Raw genomic sequence first — 25,209 nt, 5'->3', positions numbered from 1 at the left:
CTTGTAGAAAACTGCATGAAAAAGAAGAACAAACGCTTCCGCTGGCCCTGGAGGAGGAACTCTACTGCTTCCTCACCTGGTGTAGCCTCGTCTTGCTCCACCTCTGTTCACCTCCCCAACCAGTCCCGGCAGTTGACTGTCCCCTCCTGAGCCTGGTTCTGCCGGAGGTTTCTGCCCGTTTAAAGGCAGTTTTTCCTCCCCACTGTCGCCTAGTGCGTGCTCAGAGGGGATTGTTGGGGTTTTCTCTCCTCTACCTTGTTTCATTATTTACTTAACTTTTGTTCTTACTTCATTTTACCTTGTTTCGTTATTTACTTGTTAACGTTTTGTTCTTACTTCATTTTACCTTGTTTCATTATTTACTTGTTAACGTTTTGTGCTTAGTTCATTTTACCTTGTTTCATTATTTACTTGTTAACGTTTTGTTCTTACTTCATTTTACCTTGTTTCATTATTTACTTGTTAACGTTTCGTATTCATTTTACCTTGTTTCGTTATTTACTTGTTTAACTTTTTCTTTTTCAACTTATTCATAAAACAATAAACAATTGAATTTATCCTTTGAGTATTTTTCATCGAATCTTTTCATCTATAACTGTTCACTTGTCACCAAACAGTTAAAAGAGCAGTTACGTCACCATGAATCTGTGGACAGGTAATATCCACACTTTCATTTATGATTTCCTGGAGTTCAATGTGTGCTTAATCCTTAATGAAACTGATGTAAACCTGCAACTACAGCAATCCAGGGAAGAAAGAAAGAAGCAATACTTCACCCATGCTACATTTAAATCACTCTCATCCTTTTCGGTGATGTCGCAGTCAGCAGTAGTGGTGGGGTTGGTTGGCTGCTGCAGCCTGCTTTCTGCAGCTCGGTCTTCTCTCTGCTTGCTGAATTTGTCCACTAGCCGAGTGTCTTTAGAGCGTTTGGCCCGCATCACCTCACTGGCTGGTGTCTTACTACTGGAGTTGATTTCGAAGATGGTCTATTTCAGGAGACAATTATATGTTTCTTTGCTTACTAGAACACTTTTTACCAGAAAATGCAGCGCTGCGATGTGTCTGCATTAGAGCTGGGCGATAGAACGATAACGATATGTATCGCGATGTAACTTTTTCTCGATAGAAAAATTTAACTATTGCGATAGACCTCGCCGCTCTTGTCCTCTTAAAAAAAAAAAAAAGAAAAGAAAAAAAAAAAAGAAAAAAAAGGAACAGCCAATCCAAATTAAGTAGCGCAGAGCCAAACCAATCACAGCCGCAGCGTCACGTCACGTGACTTGCTACGTACAGCACAAGTGCCAAGCCGCACATGTGTATTTGTTTGGGAAGCAGCAGCCACCGTACCGCCCGGGTAATGGAGGAAATGAGTGTCGCCGACTAGAAAAATCAAAAGAGCGTGTGACCGAAGGTTACCGAAGGAGAAAACAGAGGATGGTTCCAATGCCGGAGTAGATTGTTCGAACGGAAGAGCCAGAGAAGTTCCGTAGTGTGAAGGTATTCAGATATTTCAAGTCTGACAAAAAAAGAGTAGCGTCACTGTATATTGTGCGAAAGCAAGTCTGAAATACAATAAACTGGTTTGCATGCGCTACGTACACACGTACCCGGGCATCTTGAAAATCGCAGATTTTTATATGCGTTTGCACCTTTCTCTCACACGTAAACGGCGGTTTTTGGTCACTGAAAACGAAGATTTTTATAAAAACTCCGGCCAGTGGTGGATATTTTTGAAAACTCAGTTTTTTGCATTTTACGTTTGTGGCTAGAAAACGGAGAAAACGCAGTCGTCAAAGGTGTGCGCATTTTTTGACGTCACCACTGTGCGCCACGTTATTGTTTCAGTGAAATGAATTTCTACAATACTGTTAATTCTACTCTGCAGTGTTTAAATGCTTACATATACACACAGTTACTGTCCCTCCACACATACGACTCGGTTCTGCTTCTATGCCCCAGCTTTGTTTACTTTTTCCCACCGAGGCTTCTAGACTTCTGATTGGCCAACATTCTGCACGGTTAGGAATCTAGCGCCACCTGCTGCTTTGGCATGTTCATAGCAGCGTTTTCCTTCATTTCTGCCTTTATGTGTGGACGGGATTATTTTTTAAAACGAAAACGGAAAATATCCGTTTTCAAAAATACCCATGTACATGTGGACGTAGCCTCAGTCTCTGACTGGGAGCACTAATTCGTCATTCGAATTTTGTCAGACTAAAGTAACTGTTAAAACTGTTTGAAAAGCTAAGCTATACAACAAGGAGAGATTGAGAATTTCCTTTTAGTTCTCAGTTTATTTGATATTGACAAAAGTTAGTCAATTTTGTCTGTTCTTCTGTAAAACAAACTAAGATTTATTTTTAGAATTAATATTTTGTTTCTAAGTGGAATTGACAATTTAGTCTGTTTCGTTTGTTCTATTTTGAAACTTAAACGCTTAGCGGCTGCTTTTGTGTAGTTTGCAATATTTGCCTTTATTTACCTGAAAAAGTCTCATGTCCTTAAGTACATCTACCCTGTTGAACTTATTATGGGAAATAAATATTTAAATAAAAACAAGCTGCTGATTATTTCACATTTTACTTGTGAGCAACGGCACATTTAAATCTTACAAATATAGTTATTTGGCTTATATCGTGATAGATATCGTTATCGCCTGAAATGAAAAAAACATATCATGATATGAAAAAATCTTATATCGCCCAGCTCTAGTCTGCATCAAACTCACCGCTTTGGATTTGTAGCTCTTGATGGCATCGACTATTTGAAGGCACTCCAGTTCCATTTTTTCCAGACCACACCCTGAAACAAATCAAATTGCCTTACTTAACTGCCATCAGTTCCTCACTACTCCTTTTGATTATTTTCATAAATTCTCTCTTCTTTTTATACTTTTATCCTCCTTTGAACTTACCAAGTACTGGATGGACACCCATGCTGGACACATCTGTGTTTTTAACCCGTCTGATGGACTCCGGCGAGGGGTTTGGCCGCGACTTGAGGTACTGCTTGTAGGCGTTCTCTGAGACACGGAGCAGATTTTGCAGGTCCAGGGAGTTTTCGTGAGACGTGATCAGATGAGCACTTTCATCATCCAAGATCCTCTGAGGGACTCGGCCAAACACACCTTCTGAATCTGGAGTACGAAAAGAAATGCAGACATTTCAGTACAGTGACAGATAAAAAGAGCACTAAATAAAGTTTATTAGCAACCTCAAATGTGTAGCACATCAGTTAAACAGTTCATCTGTCACTTTAAGACCTGACAGGCATGCAGTGGAGTCTACCTTGTGTGTGTTCAGGTGAAGCAAACTGAACTGGTCGCCCTAGGAAGAGGTGGAGGTCGTAGACATAAGGCATTTCATCAGGACAAATCAGACTATAGGCTGTGCCACTTCGGCTCCGCTCGTCCCACACGCCCTGATGGGAAAAGACAGGGGGAAAATACACGTAATGCTGGCCTAATCATTTCAAATTAAGAGGCTCAATCACTTTGTTCCTTCTGCATACAGCTGCTCACCAACTCTGTGCAAGAAAAGTTTGGCCTTGGAGGGGAAGTTGTAATTGATGACATTATCCAGCAGGGGGATGTCTATACCACGAGCAGCACATCAGTCACCAGAAGCACCATGGCTTTCCGATGCACAAATTTCCCAATGTTGATCTTCCTGGCAGTCTGATCAAGGGCACTGTAGATGTAGGCACACTCTAAACTTCTGACGACAGCAGCTGGACATCAGGGGGAAAAAAAGAAGTCAACTAAAGCTCTAGTTTTTAAAACAATATTTAACATTCTCACAAATTTAGGCTAACACTGTTGTCTTACCTCCTTTAGGTACTCCACATGGTGTTTGGTGGCAGCAAAGACCACTGTCTGTTCCTGAGGCTTCACTACGTTCCTCAGGAGGTGGAGCAGCAGAGCCGGCTTGTCATCCACACGCAGGTGGAAGAATGACAGCTGATGAAAGTTAGAAGAAATTAAAACATGCTCAAAAGCCATGGAAACATCAGGTGACTGTAAGGACTTTTGCTTTGGGCTTTACATTTAAATCTTTCAACATTTCTGGGAGAAGAATACAAAATGTTTTGAATAGCAAGTGTCTGAAGACAGAGCAACAAGTAGAAAGACCAAGACACTGACACAGTAGCTGATTTAACATAAGTTAGCATGTAGAGTAGATGCATAATCCTGTACGTCAGGTTTTGTAATAAATAAATGCAAAACCTTCCATCTAATTTCTCAGATTAACCAAAAGGTAAATAAAACAAAAGCAAATTCTGCCTTTTTACCTTGATCTGATCACTGAGCTTGGAATCCACATCCAAACGAATCAGTACAGGTTCTGTCAGGCCTGAGAAAAAAGTTTGTATACACCGGTGTGAATATAATAGGTTCATTTGCCTTTAGATGCGAAAAAATATGGAAGCTAAGTTGAATGAATATGCTTTATGATGAGAAAATAAGCCAGAAAAACTTGATCTTCAGTTCAGGTTACGCCCACTTCTCGTTGTCAGCAGTTATTTCCCATAATCCCCTGAAGTCAAAGAATGTCATTCACTCTCTATGGTCTCTGGTCACATGTCCCTCTCCAGTGAGGATCCAGGTAACAACTGTAGAGGTTTGTATAGAAAACGCCAACTTGTCTCCAAGCACTCACTAACTTACCAGCTGATCAACAGTAAAACTTGAAGAACGATACAACTGGAAGTGGAAACCATTCACCTTCAAAGTTAAAGTTATGCCTCACCTACCGTGGCTAACACATTTGAAAAAGGCACAGTTAGTGTTGCCATTTCACAGTTTCACCGCTGCTTGTGGAGTAATTGGCAAGTGTTTGCAACCTATATGTAACCAATTTAACCCCGCAAACACCAGCAACCTCTAGCACCCACCAACTGGTCAGGGAATACACATTTTGTGCAACCAACCAGTGGTTGGCAGGTGTTCACCAACTGTTCTCTAGATCTGTGTGACTGGGACTCAAATGGATATGACTTTGAATGTGATTTTTGTAGTGAAAAGGTAACAAGTGTATATCGATAGATTCTGCTAACTTTCATTTCCCAAGAAAAAAAGATGCTAACTTTCTTTTTTTTTCATGATTAACAAAAACTGAGGGAAGTGGGGCATGAAGGTGAGAAAGGCCAGACGACAGTTAAAAACAGCAGCTATGGGAAAACATTAGAAGACAGTTTATGCATTTTCTCTAATTATGCAGAAGATGTCAACTACATTCAGATGAAACAAATCTCTATCTATAATTTAGGCTGTTTACTTACATCACAGAGTTTCAATATTGTGACTTGGACTCAACTGAATTAAACCTAACAGAATAGAATGAAACTGTTAATCTTACCAGCTCTGGCAAACTCCACCAACAGTTTAGGCAGGGTGGCAGAAAACAGCAGAGTCTGTCTGGTGTCTGGAAGTCTGCGGATGATCTCCTGAAGCTGCTCAGCAAAGCCCATTTCGAACAACCTGATTCAGGAAAACATTTCAGAATTCAATTTGGAAAATTAGAACAATAAATAAAAAAAATAAAAAAACATGAAAAATGCAATTTCTCACCTGTCAGCCTCGTCAAACACCACATACTCCACACTGTGCAACTTCAGGTTCATCTCCATGACAACGTGCATAAGACGACCAGGGGTACCGATGATACTGAAGGGGGAGAACGGAGCTTAGCATTTCAGCATAAAAATCCATAAAATCCTATGTACCCTTTTTCTTAAGTTATCATGTGACTTTCAAAAAACTCGACCTCTGAATTCTAACCTTAAGGTCAAGATCGGTAGGATTTGATACCTATTTGCAGTAGACACAACTATGGTATCAATTTGAAACTTCTACATGTCTTTGTTATCATATTCATTAACTTAGGTCTCCACGTTGGGGGTTGGTGGGGGGTTAAATAAATAAATATATAAAAGCACTCACATGTCAGGGTTTTCATGGAGAGCAGCAAACTGATCTTCCATCCTGAAAAACAGCAGAGGCATTCACATTAACAGACGACATCAAAGAGCAACAAGAAGAACAAAGTAACAAGACAGCTAAGTAGTCACGCACCTGTCTCCACCAAGGATCAAAGCAGTCTTGAGACCGGTGAATTTTCCCAGCTGCGAGAGCCCGATAGAGAAAGGAAAACAGGTAGTACCTTAATGACATTCCTAAGATGTAGTTAACGGCTTTATTTCACACTTTTCACCTGCAAGACCTACATGAACGTAATTTCCACTCACCTCTTTCGTGAACTTCATGGTCTGTAGGGCCAACTCTCTGGTGGGGGTCAGAATGAGGGCCCTGGCTCCCGTTTGGGCCTGAGGGGCCTTTAGCTTCTCAAACATGGGAATCAGGAAGGCAGCAGTCTTACCGCTGCCAGTCCGAGCCATGGCTACAACATCTTTTCCATCCAAAATTACAGGTACAGTCTGAAGTGGTGAAAAGAAGGATGTAATAAGTCACATATTTACATCACAGTGTAACATGACACATAACCTCGAAGCAGCACCAACAAACCTTTCTTTGGATGGGAGTAGGAATTTTGTAACCCTTCTTCATGACGCCTTTAAAAACAGGGTAACTGAGACCTGAAATCAGACATCAGACAGGTCATCTAGCTTTGTTTCAGCTCAAATGGACACATCCAAGTAGGCAGATAGTGGAAAACCTACCCATGGACTGAAACCCTCCAGATTTCTTTTTCTTCTTGTTTTGAGCTCTGACCAGCTCCCTGGTGTCTGGCTCCACATCTGACAAGCACTCTGATGCTGCAGGGAAGCGCGGCAGTTTCCGCCCCGGCTGTGAGACAAATAAAGAAACACGAGCACTACTTCTTAGCAAGATGAAACCTTCAAGACGTCTAAAAATCTGATCAAAACGTTATACAGTGAAAGATTTCAATATTCCTTATACTGAGATTAATAAAAATCTTAAGTGAGGGGGTCTCATTTTATGGTCAAGGGTTGTTGCTGTGATGTAAGAGTGGGAGACCTACATCTCTGGTGCAGCAAAACGCTAAATATCCACAGATGCCACTTTGTTATTTACAAATTTTTACCATTTCAAAACCTGCTGATCTACTACACAACCATCTCTAGGGTTTACGGAGAATGATGCAAAAAAACGAGGAAATATCCAGTGAGTGGAAGTTCTCTTGGTAAAAATGCCTCGTTAATGCCAGAGGAGAATGGCCAGACGACTTGGATCTGAAGGTAACAGCAAAATTGTACCTAAATAACCACTGGGTACAGTTAATGTATGCACAAGAGCATCTCTGACAAATATTATGGACAAAAATATCTGGAGAAATTAGGGCAGTTCTAAAGTAAACATTTTCAATTAGTTTAACCTTTTTCTTATTCTAGAGACTAGTTTTTCATTCTACTTTCAGGGTTTAGTTTAAAACTAGAGCGGAATGAAACAAACTGTTTTTGCAATGGTACTAACAAATAATTCAGAGTATATGAGAAGAAACTGTTTTTTCAGGGGGCATCCGGATTTGAACCGGAGACCTCTTGATCTGCAGTCAAATGCTCTACCACTGAGCTATACCCCCTCTGCCTTCTACTGGCTCAGCAAAACCATGAGTAGCTGACAGAGCTGCGGGCTCAAAACAGCGACATTAGACATCGATGAATCGCGCAGATCAACGATCAGATGATTAAGAGACTCGAGAGGACGTGTAAGACGGTTTTAATCATTTAAAACTTACCGAATCATCGTCTTTAATTTCAACAGCCAGCTCGAAGTCTCCGTCAGAGTCGGTCTCCGGCTCTCTGTTGGCTGTGTGTCTCTTCTTCTTCGTCAGCTTCTTCTTTCTCTGAGCCATCCTGTCACTTTAGTGTCCTTTCAGCCCGCGGCAGAAATTTGTTTTTCTCTACTGATTTCTGAATTATAGAAATGGCATCAAGTTTTCAAAACACCCCATCAAAAGACACAGCACGCAGACATGTTGAAAACACGTGTGAGCTTCATTTTCTTCTTCTACCTCCAAGTGCAGTCGTGTGGCTTGAAACTCAACGCTGCCCCTACTGCCAGGGAGTGTGAAACGCGTTACAAGCTACAACAATATTTCATTTACATGCAGGATTTAAAGACTGTTTCTTTTAATAAGTCTGTGACTACGTTTCTTAAATTTCTAGAATTAATTTGTTCACTCACCCTAAAAGTAAAATTGGATTTTTTTTTAAAGAAAGCACTGATATAGTTTAAAATCTGAAAGCTTTTAAAGATTAATCTGAATGCTGGTGTGCAGATTTTGAGCTCTTTGGGTTAATCTTTATATGCCTGCACCCAAGATGTCACATTATGTTTTTTTATATATCTTGCCGGACTATTTAAATTCTGTTAAAAGCAGCACAACATTTGCCACTTGGCCTCTCACAGTGGTAACATTCATTTCTTAATGTATTCATCTATTTTAATCAGTGTATTGTACAAATGGAATCAAACAGGAACGCTGCTTTTCATTTCTTTTTGATACGAAGCATCCTCACCCATTTGCCCTATTGTTTTAGTGTTTCTATATACATATAAAAGCTGGCACAGATGTCTCATTGCTGAGTCATAGTTTGAATCTCTACGATGTATTATTCACAGTCACAGACAGTTCTCCCGTATCTTGCAGCTCCAGTGTATCCAGACAAATTCACATTAAGATCACTAAGGTTGCACATTTTTGCAAATATAATCTCTCTTATCTGACTGATAAAAAAATCAAAGTAACAAAGCTGTGTTCTTTTTTTCTTTTTTCTTTTCCTTGGTGCTGGGTATAGCTTAGCCCCAGGAAACAACTAAAGAGATAAAAAATATTCTTCAAGCATGCAAAAGAGCGTTACCCAAATATGCTTTCATTCTGATGACTGTGTTTTTATATGACTCAAAAACTCATGGAAGACAAATTCTTTCAGTTGCATAACTTTTTGTGAGTGCACAGCAAATTTTGGCAGGGAAAGTCTACCCATCCACGCCACAACTGTCCTATATACAACCGTCACCCTGAAATATGCTCCAAAAGAACAGATTTTAGTTGCTGGCACAAACACAGGCTTGGGGGACAGAATCTCAAAGTTTCCTTGTTAATTACTTGCAGTGCTAAATTTAGGATTATTCCTTTTAAATGCCACCTTATGAGCACATTAAGCAGAAAAAAGTATTTTATCATTCGTTATCACACTATCATTGATGGTATTACTAAACAGAGTGCTCCCTCTACTCTTTAAATGCGCAGTGTTAAAGATATACAGAACAAATCTTTGAAATTCAAATTCAAATCTTACACAACCGGATAAATGAAGGGATCAAATATTAGGATCAAATCTGAGCTTTTTTTATTTTTTGTCTTGTGGTCTTATTTCATTTTATGCTAAAATGGTTTCACATAAGACATTTTTGGCAATATTTGCCTCTGGTAGTCTCCTGTAATCCACTCATCCATGTATTGATTTTTGCACAAAATAAAATGTCCTTTGTGGTTTCATTAAAATGCAAGTCGTCGTGCTGCTCAAGAAAACAGCTGCCCAAGATATCACCTCCCCACCCCCCAACTGTCATGGTGTAGCTGTGCTGTCCGTTCACAATCACTCCCTTGTGCTTTTTCACACCTTTTTGATGAACTACTTTTTTGTTTCCCTCTCAAGGGAACTCTTTTTATTATAAGTATATCATGAATTAAAACTAACAACGCGTTTTCTGTTGGGTAGGTGTATCTCCAGCTCAGAGCACATTGTGCCCCTGCTCATAAACTTCACTTGTTCACAGCCAGCCACAGTTGAATTTTTTAAATCACCCAGTGGAAATGTGTCCTTTGGATGATAACACTGACACTGACAGCCAAAAAAAAATATGTACTGTGCTGCTTGAAGTCAGTGGGCTGACGTACAGTAAATAAGTCAACACCATGGCAACAGCCTGGAGCTAATGCCATTCATATTCCCCCTCCACACACACAGACATAGCCTGACTTTGGTGGCCTGCACCCAAATCTGTTCAGGGAGCTGAGAGGGCTTACACACAGGCAATAGGTGCAGCGAGTCGCCAGGATAGGATTCCGCTTTGTCCTTATGGGTGATTTAAGTGATAAAGCCTGGGGGGATTAAGATATGAAGCTGGCAGCAGCGGGAAAGTTGTGGTGGTTTCAACTAAGCATTCAAATAAAACCGGGATTTTGGCATCAGCATGCCTTCGGGTCAGCCTCCAAGCTCTTGGCAGTGTCTTAACTCTCAGTTTTCCTACTTTGCAGAGCCCTCCTGAATAACTCCTTCATCTCCACATCATGTGACTCGGGCAGTTTCTTTTCTGGGGTTATTTATTATTCATCAGGCAGGGCTTTTAATGTTTTTGTTGATGTGCATCTTGGGCTACAGAAGGGAAAAAAACAAAGCTACAGTAGCATGTTTAATTTTCCAATTTAGGACGTGGCTGCAGAACAACCCATCTTTCTCTAAGTGTGATCATAAGATCTTTAAAATGCAAATGTATTTTTGGTTGTAGGAGACTTGCATAGAAGCTAAAACCTCTAAAAACTCTGCAGTGTGTGTTTTAGTGAGTGCACAAATACACTAGTCTGCCATTCAGTCTGTGAGCGAGTGAACGCTGAATGAAAGTCATTAAGGAAACAGATGTCAACATGTGTCAGGTTGGATTTTTCTAAAGATGTTTCTGTATGTGGCAGATGCTTGCCTCTAAGCCTTGGAGATTGAGGGGAATGTTTAAATTAAGAGATTATTGATCTTATGGTTCGTAAAGCTTAGCTTTTAAATGGGGGTAGAAGTGAAATATTCTTCCATATCTGTGTCGACTCAATAATTTATCACGGCACTCTTCAAAAAGCTGGCCGTGGGTTCAGTGGACCTTTTAAAAATAGTCCAAACATCCAATTAGTGTTGCGACTGATGCACTGTAGCATATCAGGCGTTCAAATCCCTGCAGCAGCCTTCAAACACTGGTTTGATTTTTCATGCCAGACGCTGTACATCCAAGGGGCACATTAATCTCGGAAATCTGATAACAGCTCCTCAGATAGTTTTAAATGGCCGTATGGGAGGAAATATCTGCTTTGGATTTTTGTTTCATGAAAGAAAATTATATCCAAGTTGTCAAATGCAAGAATTACACTGAGTGATGACCTAAAAAGATGCATTTTTTTTATATTATTATTATTATTATTATTATTACAGCAAACTCTTTCAGCCCTTAAAGAAAACTTACAATTCCATAATTTTAAAATCAGTCAAGTACAGCAGTTTGGAAAATATGGAGAACGCCTGAAACATTTGGACGTCTATTTAAGTTGTATATTTATTTAACTCTGTAGTCCTTATTTATACGTTCTGCTCAATATGCCAACAGGCAGAGTGAATCATGCTGATGTGAATAACCTGGTGAGGTAGATAAAAGTCTCAGAGCCCGAGCAGAGAGGATGTTCTGCACAGTGAGTGTAATTCTCCCACCCCTAGTGAGAGCAGCAGATGGTGAGAGGGCCCTGGGCTTTAACTTGCCACCCCCACCCCCCCAAGCTCCTGGGCAAGAAGACAGAGCAGCCATGCACAAAATATCTGGCCACTGACTGGACCCTGCCACGCTTAGTGCCACAGGCTGATAAGACGCTCAGAGGAGCAGCACTCACATGCTCAAGTAGACTTACAAGTATGTTAACCTGGTGATTTCTCTGGACCCTCCGACTTAACCCATCATGATCGACGTTGTAACCTCTGAGGCCAACTCTCAATAGGTGATTTTGACTGTTGAAAAGTTTTGTGGTATTTGATCAAATTCAACTGAAATAAAACACAGACACATTGAAATGTTGAAATGGAACTTTTATATTTGTCCTGTTTTTAATAATATGTCTTAACTTGAATTTGTCACTAGCAGCATGTTTTCAGAAGTATGCAATGCTGTGTATTCACGTAATAAAAAGCTCTTTAGGTTAGGTTAGGTGTTTTTAAAAAAGTGTGTCGGAGAAACTGATCCTACCAGATGTAAAAATGGGCATGGGCTCGCCACTTTGTAAAAGACAGAGAAGATAAAAGGTTCACCAATTTAAGAATAACTTTTTCTGAACGTAGGATTGCGAAGAATTTAGTCATGTCATCATCTACTGTAATGTTATTAAAAGATTCAGGGAATCCAGAGAGAAAGCTCTTTATGCGAGGATCAAGGCCCAAAACTAAGCTTGTGTTTGCATACAGTTCTTGGAAGCGTTCACTCTTTTCTCAGAACTCTCACTAAACTTCGTTCTCTTGTGGCAGTATCTCACAATCGGAATCAAAACAGTTTTATTTATGCTTGAAACCATACAGCGCCATCATTCACAAGACACAAAGTAATGACTCTACTGAGGTTTCATTACATGCTACATCAGAAAATTGTATGGGAGGGTTTTTCCAGTCTCCTGAGGCTGTCTTGTAATTCTACACAAGTTGCCAAATATGTAGCACACAGGGATTGAACGCAACCCCCCCGTCTTCCTGGATCTCCTGCAACATGACTATACAGTAAATAGCCAAGATTATGGCAGCAACAGAGGATCTCTACTGAGGTAGGTTATTCAATGTGTCCTACTTGTTTTATTCACAAAAGAAACTAAAACAAAGAACAAACGATATGATAAGCGTTTATGCTTTACGTGTATGATATAGCTCATAGGACTAACTATACGTCTCATGCTGTGTTTACAGTTTTCCTCATTATTTAACCCAAAAAAATAGAAATTTGCAGACATTTCTAATATCATGAAGCTTGTGTGTCAACAACATGACTCCAAACTGCTAAACTCTAAGCACAGTTCCATCTGGCTCATTTACATGTAATTTGAAATCACAGTTTTGGAAATCTCTCAACACAAATTGCATCATTTAAGCATTTAGCACACTTTGTATTGATAACTCAACTGAAATAACAATTTAATCCTGCATCAGAGTATGAAACAGCCCTCAAGTAACTTCAACTGACTTGTACAGGCGTTAGGGCAAGACGATGGTGCAGCAAGAACACAGGGGAAGGTTAAGAGGAGGCCCCGCAGAGAGCAGAAGGCAAATTTACTTTTTTTTGTAGTGCCTTTGTTACCTTTTGCATCTGCACACTGGTTTTTCTTTATAGTGTTTCTCATATTGCCAATGCATTATGTAAGAGAAATGATTAGTTTGCTATTTACTACTTAAAATAGGTGATGTAGTACTGTGTGTACACAGAATGTTTAGTGGAAGGAGTTGTTTTTCAGATGAGAGAGCGTGGTTTTAAGTGCTGTGGTTTCATTTTGCAAGAGAAGTGTGGAGTTTTGACAAAGTGGTGAACTCTTTTCCGATTGTGTTGAGAGTTTTTGATGATTTCATTTTCTGGAAACGTGTTTTAACATCTGCCTCCGGTGGTGAATCACTGTGAAGAATGTGTTCTGGTGACTGTTAATGTCTTTAGAGTTTAGTAAAAATTCTCAGTGGGGCCTGGGAATGTGTCTAGGTTGGAAACTGATGCTAAATCAGTGACAATTAAGAAAAAAAAAGTTTAGGATGTTGAGAATTTGGGATTTGGCGTTTTGGGGATTTAGAAAAGCAGACTGACTCTGTGGTGTAATTCACTTCTCAGAAGCACTTCTGAAAACCATTAGGTTACCATGCGACAAAGAATACAAAAACAAATACAAGCAAGATCTGGAAATGCTGCTCATTTAAGGACTGGGGGGAAATGGAAAAGGGTTCGGCGGTCTAACAGATCAAGAATTTAAAAAGAAATTAGAAATGGGGATGTGGCATCCACTGAGCCAAATGGGAGAAGGATCGTCTGGCTTATTACCAGAGCACAGTGTAAACCAGTGTCTGGAATGCTATGAAGGTGCCTTAGAGAACATGAAGTCATTGCTTATTCCAAAATGTCTTTAAGGATTCTAGCTGCTAAACTGAGCTGCCTGCTGACCATTCAGAACATCTGATTTATTCTGACACAGCGAAGTTGACACAGGAAGCCCTGAACTCTTAGCAGCTGAAATCTTACCTCATGAATAAATGTGGGGAAAAACATTTTAGAAAATACAGTAATTGGCCTCCTCACTTCTCAAACGCTTAGTGTTGGTAAAAGAAGAAGTGATGCAACGTGGTGGTAAACATGCCCCTGTGTCAACTTTCAAATCCAAACCTCTGATATTTTGTCTCTGCAAACTTTTTTATTAGATATACCTTTTAATTCTGCAACTTTTGGAAGCATGCTTTTTATACATTACAGCACATGCATGAAGTACTATTTCATGAGAAACAGGGAAAATGTTTCATTGTAACTGCAAGGACTCAAGAGGAAATGCACATAAATCCATAAGAACGATGTGAGCTGTTTCAGAGCAATAAATCAAAACGCAGAAGCGCTTACATACCTCGAGCTGAACCTAAGCCTTTTTCTTAGAGATCTCCTTTGCTGTATAAGGAGAATCCGGCTTTTCACTGCCTTCAGTGTAAAACTGCAGAGGTATGTACATTTGGTCAAACTTTCAATTACATATGTATTGTGGGTACTAAAAGGCAGCTTCCCCTTCTGGGCTCCCATGGTTAATCTTACAGCTTGTGCCAGCATTAAACCAATAATCTTAAGACATGTGACAAATGTGCAAAAACGCTCCCTAAAGGGGGAGTAAAAGAGACCTGCGAGTATTTCTACAACCAGGCAAACTGGTGGTTCCTGAGACCTCAGACCTCACTGCTTCTCATGCAGCTTCTAAAGTTTTGTTTTGATTTTGCTCTGCATAAGCTCCCCAGAGTGTCCTTACATGTTGTGAAGCAATGTGATCAAACACTGGATTACTGCTCATTAACACAGCAGAGAACCCACAAGGCTGTGGTTAGGACTTAATGGGCATTTTCAGTTTCATCTCCTCCACAATGTGTGTTTAAGTTGCTGCTTGCACAGCCTCGGGCTCAGTTCTTCCTCTGGTGTTTTAATTGCAATTTCATCAAGAATTTAAAGCCATGTAGCCTTCCCTATTCTTGTCACTGTCACTCTAAACTAGCCACCGGCAGGGACTTCAAGGGTATTTTAAGCGGCTATTGTGTATCAGAAGCGGCTTGGGAAAGACTTACTTTCATCATTGTACTGCTGGACCTCCTCTTCCCCCCTTGGAGTCGATCCTTCTCTCACTCTCTTTTTCATGGCTTTATCACTCAAAGACTCAAGCAGCTCAGCAGAATGTAAATGAATAAGGGCTGTGAGATGGTGAGAGAAGAAAAAGGTTGTGACTAAAACGGCATGTGCACATCAGCATGGGGACTTTCACAAGCACTGCTCTTTTATTTGCTTTGGCAAGACGTGGAAGAAAATTTCACATTACAGATTCATCAGCCCTGACCATGACGAATCAGAACCGTGGCACGCTGAGCTGTGTTTCCATGTGTGCAAGCATGGGCAGTATTACTTCCACAGTTAGCTGAATAATGTGTATTCTCCTTAGGCCCACAACAACTGTCCACATAAACCTTTCTACCTCACTAAGACACTGCTTTCACTTTTTTTGTCCTTGCTCTGTTTGTCGTTCTCTCACACTCTCACAAACAATGACTCATGGATAAAAAACACAAAAAAGTGAGACAACTGACAACGCTGCTGCCACTTAATAACAAGAGGCACGTGCGCGCAAGTGTAACACAAAACAAAAGAGAAGAACTGCAGGATATGATTATCTATTAATTTCTAAATGTGCTCTCTAATTGAAATTATTCCGTATCTGCATTCATCTGTGTTGAAAACATACAAACATATGTGGAAAAATCTGGTTTTGACCCTGTCAATATGTCTAATATGAATGGATAGCAATCACTGGCAGCCATCTATCAGGCCAGACCATATGTAGCTTTGGGTGGGGAGGGAATGAGGGCTTACCACAAAGCCTGCCTTATCCGCTGGTATTACAGTCTCTAAGAAAGGATTTAGTCTTTAATTCTTGATTAGATAGAATTTTCTCCACAGTGTGCAAGTGCAGTGATACACCAAGCTCAGATAACCTGCCCAATTGGGAAAGTGTGTTTGCAAGTCCTCTGGCATTGTTCCCTCTCTGAGAGACACACACATGCACAGTTAGACACACATCAACCCAGGACCCCTGCGTGCCATCCCATTTAGCTGCTGGGCTTTTAACACATTGTGATAGAGCTATTATTAGGAGCAATGGATTATCAATCAGGAATTAATCCTGACTGATGTGCTTGACCCAACTGGAAAAGGACCACACTCGTTGCTTCACTGTTCATCTGTGTTCTCATTTGTTTTCTTCAGGAGCTGACATGAGAGATGAGATGTTTTTTTCTGTTTGTGCTCAAACTTTTGCCAGCTCCTGCTTCTCAGGACACGAGGCGCTCGCTGAGGGAGGCACTGGTCTGTCTAGCTAATTCATTCAATCATCTTCCTCTCCTTCGTCTCTTTGCCTGACTGGCTGCTGAGCTGACTTGACTCCCTGGATGGTTGGCTCCCTTTCTCACTGGACTCTCACTGGCAGTTCGCTCACACGCTGCGTGAGCTTCGCTGAGGCAGGGGTGGAGAGAGACAGCTGGGCTGCTCCGTGTTTGGAAAGTGGGATCTTTGCTAGATTTCTCTTTGTGCCTGGTTTGGTGGAGTATTAGATGAGAGCAGGGAAAATCTGTGCCTACCTGTCCTTCAGCGCAGACCACTGACTGTCACTACTGTGCTGCATCCATGACTTTACATACCTGGCTGGTGTATGGGTTTGGATTTATATTGGTTTTGGACACTCTGCTTTGCACGAGGTAGGTAGGATGTATCCTTTGGTATGAAAATATGTGTTGTGGGTCTTTTAGAGCAAAGGACCAAATGAGCAATGTGTGTTTGTGTCTGTGGGTTGAGATAGAGGTGGGGGTGGAGGTGTGTGTTTGTGTGTGTGTGGTTGGGGTGGGGGGGGGGGGGGGGGGGGGGGCATGCCCTAAGTCCTAGTGATAGCCCAGATACAATAATCTTCACTTTAAAACAGTCTTTCCATTCAAAGTAATTAAAGACATGATTGCCAGTGATAGAAAAAATCCTCTATATATACTGCAGGATTTAATAAATACAGCAAAAGTATTGTTAATATTAATTTTATGCATCTGCAAAACATTAAAATAACACAAACAGCAATAATAATAAAGCAAACAGCTCGATCAAAATTTAGACCGAAAGCAGAGCACATCACATTAATATGGTGAACAAGTGTGTTTCGAGCTGATTCCAGTTAATATAGCTTTGTTCTGATCGTAATTGACCTGGGAGTTAAAATCTATGCCTCCAAACAATAGGTAACATCCATAAAAGGCTAAATGAATTTCCCTGTAGAGCAATAGCAATTGACCTGACTCAGTTTGGCAATAACCTTTGTGTCAGTGACTGCCAGGCAAACAGAAAGTGTAGCGCTCTGAGACATCGTTTTGCTTTGTTTTATCCAAGTAAGACATATGCCGCTATCAACTTCAGACGCAGGGTTGAATTCACCTCCTGTGCAGATTATTGATTTGTTGTTTATCAATATTGGCATCCGTGAAATGCACAGATATGTCAAAACAAATGCATATGCACACTTCCACTTATAAATGATAGCATTTCTGGAATATAAAACCACAAAAGCACACCATTTATCACCTATTGTGTATTATAATGCTTGACTATAGCCATCATCCTTCACTTAGTTCTTTTTAATGTGTTTATGGTGCATTAAAAGATCATTTTGAGCACTCCTTTATCTCAGAGCTGCTGAGAAAGGGAAAAAAAAACAACTCCACATAATGAGACAGAGAGGCAATAGTCTCTACTGCTTTTAATCCCTGTGTCTCTTTCTTATTAAACTAATTCTTATATAAAATCCATGAAGCTCATAGTAATACTATGGCAACAACATGGCTGAGTTTTTACATGATGACAGATAACAAATGTGGTGCTTGCATGTGCTTGAAAATAACGAATGAATAAAATTGGATTCGGGTCACAAAAGATTCAGAGTTAATCAGCATTTGCAATGCATACTGGGAGAGGAGCGTGTGTATACTCATATAATAAACTGCACCGTATCGTGGAGCTGAATGTCGTTCTAATATGGCCTCATTATGCTGACAAATGCTCATATAGGGCAGCTTTTTAATGTTTCATGAGAGCTGTGTGTAACATCTCAGCACATTGGACAGTTAAATCAGGTTATTTGCCAGATGTAAATGACTATTTCACTGCTTTCATTTCCACAGCCATTACTCCACTCTAATGAAATACTGCAGTATTTATGTGAGCTTTCACTACCACCAACAGGGGAATATGACACATCCCCTACAGACTGGCACATGCTCTGTGTCCCTGCGAGGCTTACATTGATTCCAGCAGATTTCTAAAGTGATTTTTGTAAGAGCATTTGCCTGGGATTAGTTTACTCCTGAAAGCTCCATGAGAGCTTTTGGTGGGCTATTTAACGGCGCAGGGCAGCAAGAGGCTGGCATCCGCTCTCTGCCCACTCCGAGTCCACAGGGCTGCACAGATAAAGAGAGAGGATTGGTTTCAGCCAAAGCTGATCTTCCATCTTGTGTGTACAGGATTTGGGAGGTCAGGCGCAGGTATGTGAGGGGTCTGAATTCATGGGCAATCCCTTTAAGCTCTGGTGGATTTGTTCTGGTTAGGCTTAGCCTCACTTCTTAGAAGAGTTAGGCATTTCAGATGAGAGACAATTACACGGGAAAGGGAGGGACGTTAAAGATGAAAGAATTGGTTGAGGAGCTTTATTTATTCAAAGAAATACTTCTATAAATTCCACTGTATTGCAATCAGTTCAACTGAAATGTATTTGTATGGCCCAATATTACACATGGAAATCCAAAGGGCTTCACGGGCATAAAAAACATGCAAGAAAAATAGGTGGCTCTGTCTAAATATTAAAAAAGACATTTAACAAATAAACACAACCCGTCATAAAATGTAGACATGCCCCCAACCACACACACACACACACACACACACACACACACACACACACCACACACACACACACACACACACATATTATTAAACAGTCCATATATAGAAAATAAATAATACATGAAATCCCATAAAACAGAGAAATGTGAAAAAGATTCAAACTTGGAAGTAAAAGGGCCAATAAGATATGAAAACTGTGGAGAGGAAAAAAACTCTGTATCTGCCAGATTACTGAAGGCATGGCTGTGGAGTGGTATTATTATTAAGAGGAAGCTGTTGTTAAATGCCAGATTTAAAAAGGTGTGTTTAGAAGATTTTCTTGAACATATCCATAGAGTTTGTCTCCCTAATATTTTGAGGTAGGCTGATCCAGAGTTTAGGGCTTAAAACTTTTCTCTTTGAAGAGTTGGATACCTAACAATTTAACAGAGGAGGATCTAGGAGGGCAAGTTGGGACATAAAGTGTCAGACATGTAAGATGATCCAAGACCATTAAAGATTTTACATACAAGTACGAGTATTCTAAAATCAGCTCCATAGGATACTGGGAGTCAGTGTGGCTTTGCTATGACTGGACAGATGTGCTCCCTGTTATTGATTTTCATTAATATCCTTGCAGCAGAATCCTGGACAAGGCTCGATAAAATCAGTGGCAGCTTCTCTTTTAGTAACATAAGTGGTGGTGGGGCCAGAACATTTTTTATATAAACCCTCAGTTGATTAAAAAAAAAAAAACTGCAATAGCTGTAAAAAATAATTTCTTATTAATCATGGATAAAGTACAATTAATTATTAAAAATGTCTCAGTGTGGGAGCAACAACTGTGGAGAAATGTTTCCCACAAAAGGTTACTGGATGTAACTTCTGTGTGTGTCAAACTAAAGGGCCTTGCTATTGTTACACTTCAGTGAGCCCCACCCACCAGCTCCACCCTTTAGTATGTGAACTCATTCTGAAAGCTGATTATGTTTACTGATAAATCTCTCATTCTTATGTGCCAGTTTAAAAATGCAAAATAAACAGCACAACCTAATGTTGTTTTACCCCATGCCTTCTTTGTTATAACTTCCACTACTTTTAGTCAGTTTGAATGGTAGACTTGACTAAGAGATCACAAGCGTTACGTAGGAATCTTGGTCGCATGCATCTCATGAAATAACACGTTAGCTAGTGCTTGAAGTGAAGAATTGGTTTAAATTTTGCTCATTTTCAGTTTAAATGAATGCAAATGCATCATTACAACTCCCATAAAGATAGAACATACAAATCAGAGTCAGTGAAGATGTCACTTGTGTAGATTTGGATGCTAGTTAAAGTAAAAAAATATCACCACTGCTAACACTGAAGGTGGTTCTTATGCATTCAGGATCGAACAGCCTTTAAAATAAAAAGTCCTGGCAGTTATGTTTAGCTAATATTCAAATCCAACTCAGCGGACTTAGTTTATAATAGATTAGTAAACAACAGGAAGCCAAGAAAATCCAATGACGTCATGCACCAAGAGCAAAGTTAAATGTGTCAGACATTCATAAATCTGAATTCTCTCAGGGATGAAACTGTGTTATGATAATCAAAGGGTTGACAAATGCAAGTAACTGCAATGAAAAGTAATACTGTCCACCTTTCTTCCATTTCTGTACTGTTTTCCACACAGTACAGTATACAGGAGTATAATTTAGACAGATAAGCATATTATTTTCAAATCTATTCACATCTTCCCTTTTATATATAAGTGACATTTTGAAACCACAAAAATAACAATAAGAGCATATGGTGATGGTGCTAAGTAGGGTCTACCAGTAAAAACAGTGGGTTCTCTGGATGCCACACACACAATATGCGTGAGCTGATAAGACTAATACACTCTTCCATCATCTAAGCAATTTAATTCCATAATAATAGCTCTTCTATCAGTACATTTTCCCCATGATCTCAGTACTAGTAAAGCACTCAAACACTGTATTTATTGTTCTATGCTTTCCTTGCAGTCCATAGTCTGCAGTGCTATGGCTGTAACATCATCCAGGGCCAGAGGTATGTTGACGTGGGCTGCTCCAACCCAGAGGTCATCACCTGCCCCCACTCTCACAAAGGCTTCAAACATCGTTTCTGCATCAAGACAGAGAGCAGTGAGTGCTTAATGATTATCTTCCTTTCTCTTTATCCTTTAACACAGTGAGTTAATGCGCTTGTGCGTGATATTTCTTTGGAGAATATTTATGGGGTAGCAGATTATAAAATCATGACGAATTGACTCTAGCTTACCGCTGGACATTGGCGTAATCGTTTTTAATCATACTTTCATGTAAATGTTCTTTGTTCGCTGATGTGAATATTTGACTTGTCCCAGCGCAGAGGATAGTTACATAACTCTGCTGTAGTGTGCTTTGCTGACCAAATTGTAACTCATTCATTGTTTCATGTTAAGGCAAACTGGGTGTTGATGGTAAAATGGATACATTCGTAGAAGTGTGGGCAATCCAGACCTTTTTTTTTTTGTTCTCGTTTTTGATTTTTGGTTTTTTGCTTGACATCTGAAGAAACCTCTCCTACACCAAAAGCCTGATGAGGCACCTTTTTCATTGGCTCAGATGAAACAGCAAGCTCAGACAAGCTCTGATGACAGCCTGACAGACACAGTATGACAGGCATTTTGTCAGAATCTTGTAGCTGTGTCTTGGTAGTAAAATGGGGCTGGACAGGCTGCTAATCTTCCTGTGACCCCGTCCAAAGCAAATCAAACAGATGCTCTGAAGTTCTGTAGAGTCTTAGATTTTTGGTGCCCTTTATCCTCATATCCCAAAGACATCTGCCCTTAACGCCCAACAAGTTCGGTGTTCCCTCCTCTGAGTTATAACAGAAATAAAGAAGAGGAAAATATCCAATATTGTTATTGTGTGATATAAAATGAGTGCTGAGGTAATTTAACTGTTAAAAAACATCATCGTTGCCAAAAATTTGATGTGCTCACTTACTGTAAGCCACAACTTTCAGGAGACACCGTAATGCTTGTTATTAATTAGCATTCAACATATGCAAAGACAGTTAACCCCTAGTTGAAGCATGTTTTAGTATTTAAGTATTTCATATAAACAGCAGATCGACTATTAGCCAGGTTATCTTTTCATGCTGGCCCCGGCTGATCTCGACGTGATCACTCTGTTTGCGTTTAGATAAATAACAACTGCTTCGCCATCTGGGGAAGTTAGTTTGCTGTTTGTCTTTTAAGAGATGTTGACTGGTGCTAATCAAGAAGGTGATGAGTGAGGAAATGAAAGAAATGCTGAAAATGCATTGCTGATCAGAAGAACTAGCAAACTAAAAATATGCATCAATACATTTTGAATTAAAAACATATATAAAATGCCTAAAAAAAACCTTTGGGACCCTCAAGGCAAAGTGGTTGAGGTGCATACCAAATAAAGTCCCTGAGCAGATTACAAGTAACAAAAATCCTGACAGCTTACAATTTTTTGTCTGACACTTTCAAGAAAGAATTTTTTTCACCTTCAAAATAGATAAAGCAAACACTTTGAGTAAAATGAAACTGAAATATATAAAATTTCAGGTACATTTAGGTTACATTTCACTGCATGTTATACTTGTATAACTATGCATGTGACAAATAAAGAACCTTGAATCTTGAATCAAAGGCTTATTCGTTCAAATATTTAATCTTTAAGGAAAATGTGCTTGGTATAAATTGAATATATGCCAAGGGTAGCTGTGCGGTATGCTGGGGAACGGACCAAAATGCAGAGGACTGACAACAACAAGATTGGGAATGACGAAAACGGAGCACTTAAGTACACACAGGGCCAGTAATAAGGCAAGTGGAGACACCAGGTGACACAGCTGAACTGAATCTGAGATAGGAGGAAGCAAAACGAGGGACTGTCAAAATAAAACAGGAAACATAACAATGAGACAGAGACAAAGACTACAACTTGACACAGACAAAAATGGTAAACAACACAGAGACGTGACTAACTGGATGAAAGACTAACTTGACACAAGTAAAGAGGGAGACCAGACAGAGACACACAGAGGTAGGCTACTAACATCAACCAAGGAACAGAACTAGAAACATAACAAAACTCAAAAGTGCTGGGAAACAAAACAAAGGAAGAAATAATATAGACTAACTTAAATCACTTCTTAAATCCTCAAAATTAATCTTGACTCCACAAATCTCAAAGCACTGGATCGTCGACCCAGGAACCATGACAATGTAATACGAGTCAAGTAAATTTCACTTGACCAGATTCCATCAAATGTAACATTTTACATTTTAATTGTGTAACGCTATTAAATTAGTTATAGTCAGAATTTTAGGGCAAACATCTTGGAGTATTTGTGCATATTTAAGAACATAAGTATTTTCTTAGTTATTATCAAATAATACACCACATACATGCCAGATTCCAAACTGTGATGATGTTTTTATTCACGACTACAAAATGTACTCTTTATCAGAGGATTAGTTTCTCAGCTGTGTAGGCATATCCCGTGGAGATCTCTAAATGTCTTCCTCATTATACACTTGCAGTATTTAATGCTTACTTTTGCTTTTTTTCCTGCTGAGCCAAACACCAGCTAATCACTCTTATCTGACTGACTGTCTCTCCCTTCTGTCCCTGCAGCGGCCCTGGGTATCGTCCTGACAAGTGGTTGCGCTACATCCAGACACTGCCAGCAACAAGAACTGCCAGGGGTGCGAATCCACTGTTGTGGCTCAGACCTATGTAACAGCACCCCCTTCTGGCATCCCAGCACACTCCACTATATCTGTGCACTGCTCACCCTCTTACTGCTAAGGATGTGGTTGTGATGTGAAATAACTCTCAAGAGAAACATAAAATCAGTGGCCTCTTTTCATAGCTGCTCATGTGTATGACTGAATTGGGGGATTTTTGCTCAGTATGGCTTTATTGGTATGCACCTTTAAATTGTGGTGTTCACATTGCTTGGACTTACAGTCAGAGGGGTGGCAAAAATAACCTTGTAAATAAAAAATAATGGTGAAGCAAGCTTGCAGCCATCAGTGAATTTATGTCCACATCCACTTCGTGTACCTTAAAGTATGGAATATTATGGAAGTGAGTAATGACACTTTGTATGAGCAAAGCAGTAACACACTGACTTCAGTTGAATTCACTTGTACAGGAAGACAGTCATTTCCTTCCTTGGTTAAAGTGTTCACTATCATTTTTAAGATAACATTTTTGTGTGGTGTCCTCTGTGAACTCACAGGCTATTCATATTGAATTGTTTTATAATGTTATTATTAGTTGGGAACGCACACTGCATGTGGTTCTTCTGTCTATGTTTGTAAAAAAAATATTGTTCAGTGACAGCATGTAATATTGTGGAAAACATATTAAAATGTTTGATATTTTTCAAAAGAAAATGGGTTTGAACTTTGGTAGTTTATTTTTGTGCAAATAGTCTGAACTTGCGTCAAACCATTTTCTTCTACTTGTTACATTCACCCTGTCTTTGGACTGTGGGAGGAAGTCGACGTACCCAAAGAGAACCCACAGAAGCAAGGTGAGAACATGCAAACTCCTCACTGAAAGGCCCAAGTCAGCTGCTGGATTCAAACGCAGGACCTTCTTGCTGTGATGCCACAGTGCCATCCACTGCACCATTGTGCTGATCAGAATAATCAGAGCAAAAATTAAAAGAGCAAAAAAGGAGGTAGAGCAGGTCATTTACTAATGGGAAGTTTGGTGGTTTGATCCCTCCAGTCTGCATGCCAAATATCCTTGGGCAAGATACTAACCACAACTTGCTCTCTGATGCATCCATCAGAGTGTTAATGTGTCAGAATGTTAGACAGAAGCACTTACGCATAACAAAAAAGTGCTTGAATGAATGGGTGAATAAGGCATGTTGTATGAAATGCTTAAGAACCTGTCCATTTACCATAACCAGCGCAAACAACAAAACAGTTCACCTAGTATATTGACAACTGTCTTAAAAAAACCGAAGGATGCTCAGGTAGGAGAGTTATATGTTTACATATATTGTGATAATATATAATTATAGCACATGTTTTATTTGACACAAACTGTCATCTGCAAAACAAAAAAATGAGAGCAAAGATCACATGAAAGAAGAAAAACATGCATCTTGCTGAATTATTTTCTATCCAATTTTTATTTTATTTTACTCTTCTATTTTTTGTGCATCTATTAAAATTATGTATTTTTAGAGCCCCTACTTATGGTACATTTTTGAGGCAAGTGTTATATGTCTAAATAGATAGATTTGGGTAGGCT

At 39.7% G+C, this 25,209-nt stretch overlaps 2 protein-coding genes, 1 long non-coding RNA gene and 1 other non-coding gene across 5 annotated transcripts in view; 2 read left to right on the top strand and 2 right to left on the bottom strand.

Moving 5' to 3' along the window:
• LOC120714075 (ATP-dependent RNA helicase DDX54-like) overlaps window positions 1-150 on the top strand; it is a 10,346-nt gene extending 10,196 nt beyond the window's left edge. The window contains exon 17 of the mRNA XM_040000108.1: window positions 8-150. Coding sequence (XP_039856042.1) covers window positions 8-150 — 143 coding nt within the window. The remainder of the gene's footprint in view (window positions 1-7) is intronic.
• Window positions 151-629: 479 nt separating this feature from the next.
• Window positions 630-7,887, bottom strand: LOC120714074 (ATP-dependent RNA helicase DDX54-like). The gene is given in 17 exon segments (XM_040000107.1): window positions 630-645; window positions 772-986; window positions 2,729-2,802; window positions 2,915-3,136; window positions 3,288-3,405; window positions 3,507-3,610; window positions 3,613-3,716; window positions 3,816-3,958; window positions 4,291-4,352; window positions 5,358-5,479; window positions 5,570-5,665; window positions 5,942-5,983; window positions 6,074-6,123; window positions 6,247-6,435; window positions 6,524-6,594; window positions 6,679-6,805; window positions 7,719-7,887. Coding segments are annotated over 17 exon segments (1,872 nt in total). The 5' UTR covers window positions 7,836-7,887.
• On the bottom strand, window positions 7,491-7,562 carry trnac-gca. The gene has a single exon. It is a non-coding gene; the product is annotated as a tRNA-Cys (tRNA).
• Window positions 7,888-12,453: 4,566 nt separating the features above from the next.
• Window positions 12,454-23,620, top strand: LOC120714378. 2 transcript variants are annotated; one of them, XR_005691406.1, is made up of 3 exons: window positions 12,454-12,548; window positions 20,914-21,054; window positions 23,569-23,620. It is a non-coding gene; the product is annotated as an uncharacterized LOC120714378 (long non-coding RNA). The 2 variants fall into 2 exon arrangements; XR_005691405.1 differs by lacking the exon at window positions 12,454-12,548 and adding an exon at window positions 16,722-16,746.
• The last annotated feature ends 1,589 nt before the right edge of the window (window positions 23,621-25,209 follow it).

Source organism: Simochromis diagramma, unplaced genomic scaffold (assembly GCF_900408965.1).
Source record: "Simochromis diagramma unplaced genomic scaffold, fSimDia1.1 OVJJ01000596.1, whole genome shotgun sequence".
Classification (NCBI taxonomy): domain Eukaryota; kingdom Metazoa; phylum Chordata; class Actinopteri; order Cichliformes; family Cichlidae; genus Simochromis; species Simochromis diagramma.
This window is presented reverse-complemented; position numbering and strand designations above follow the sequence as displayed.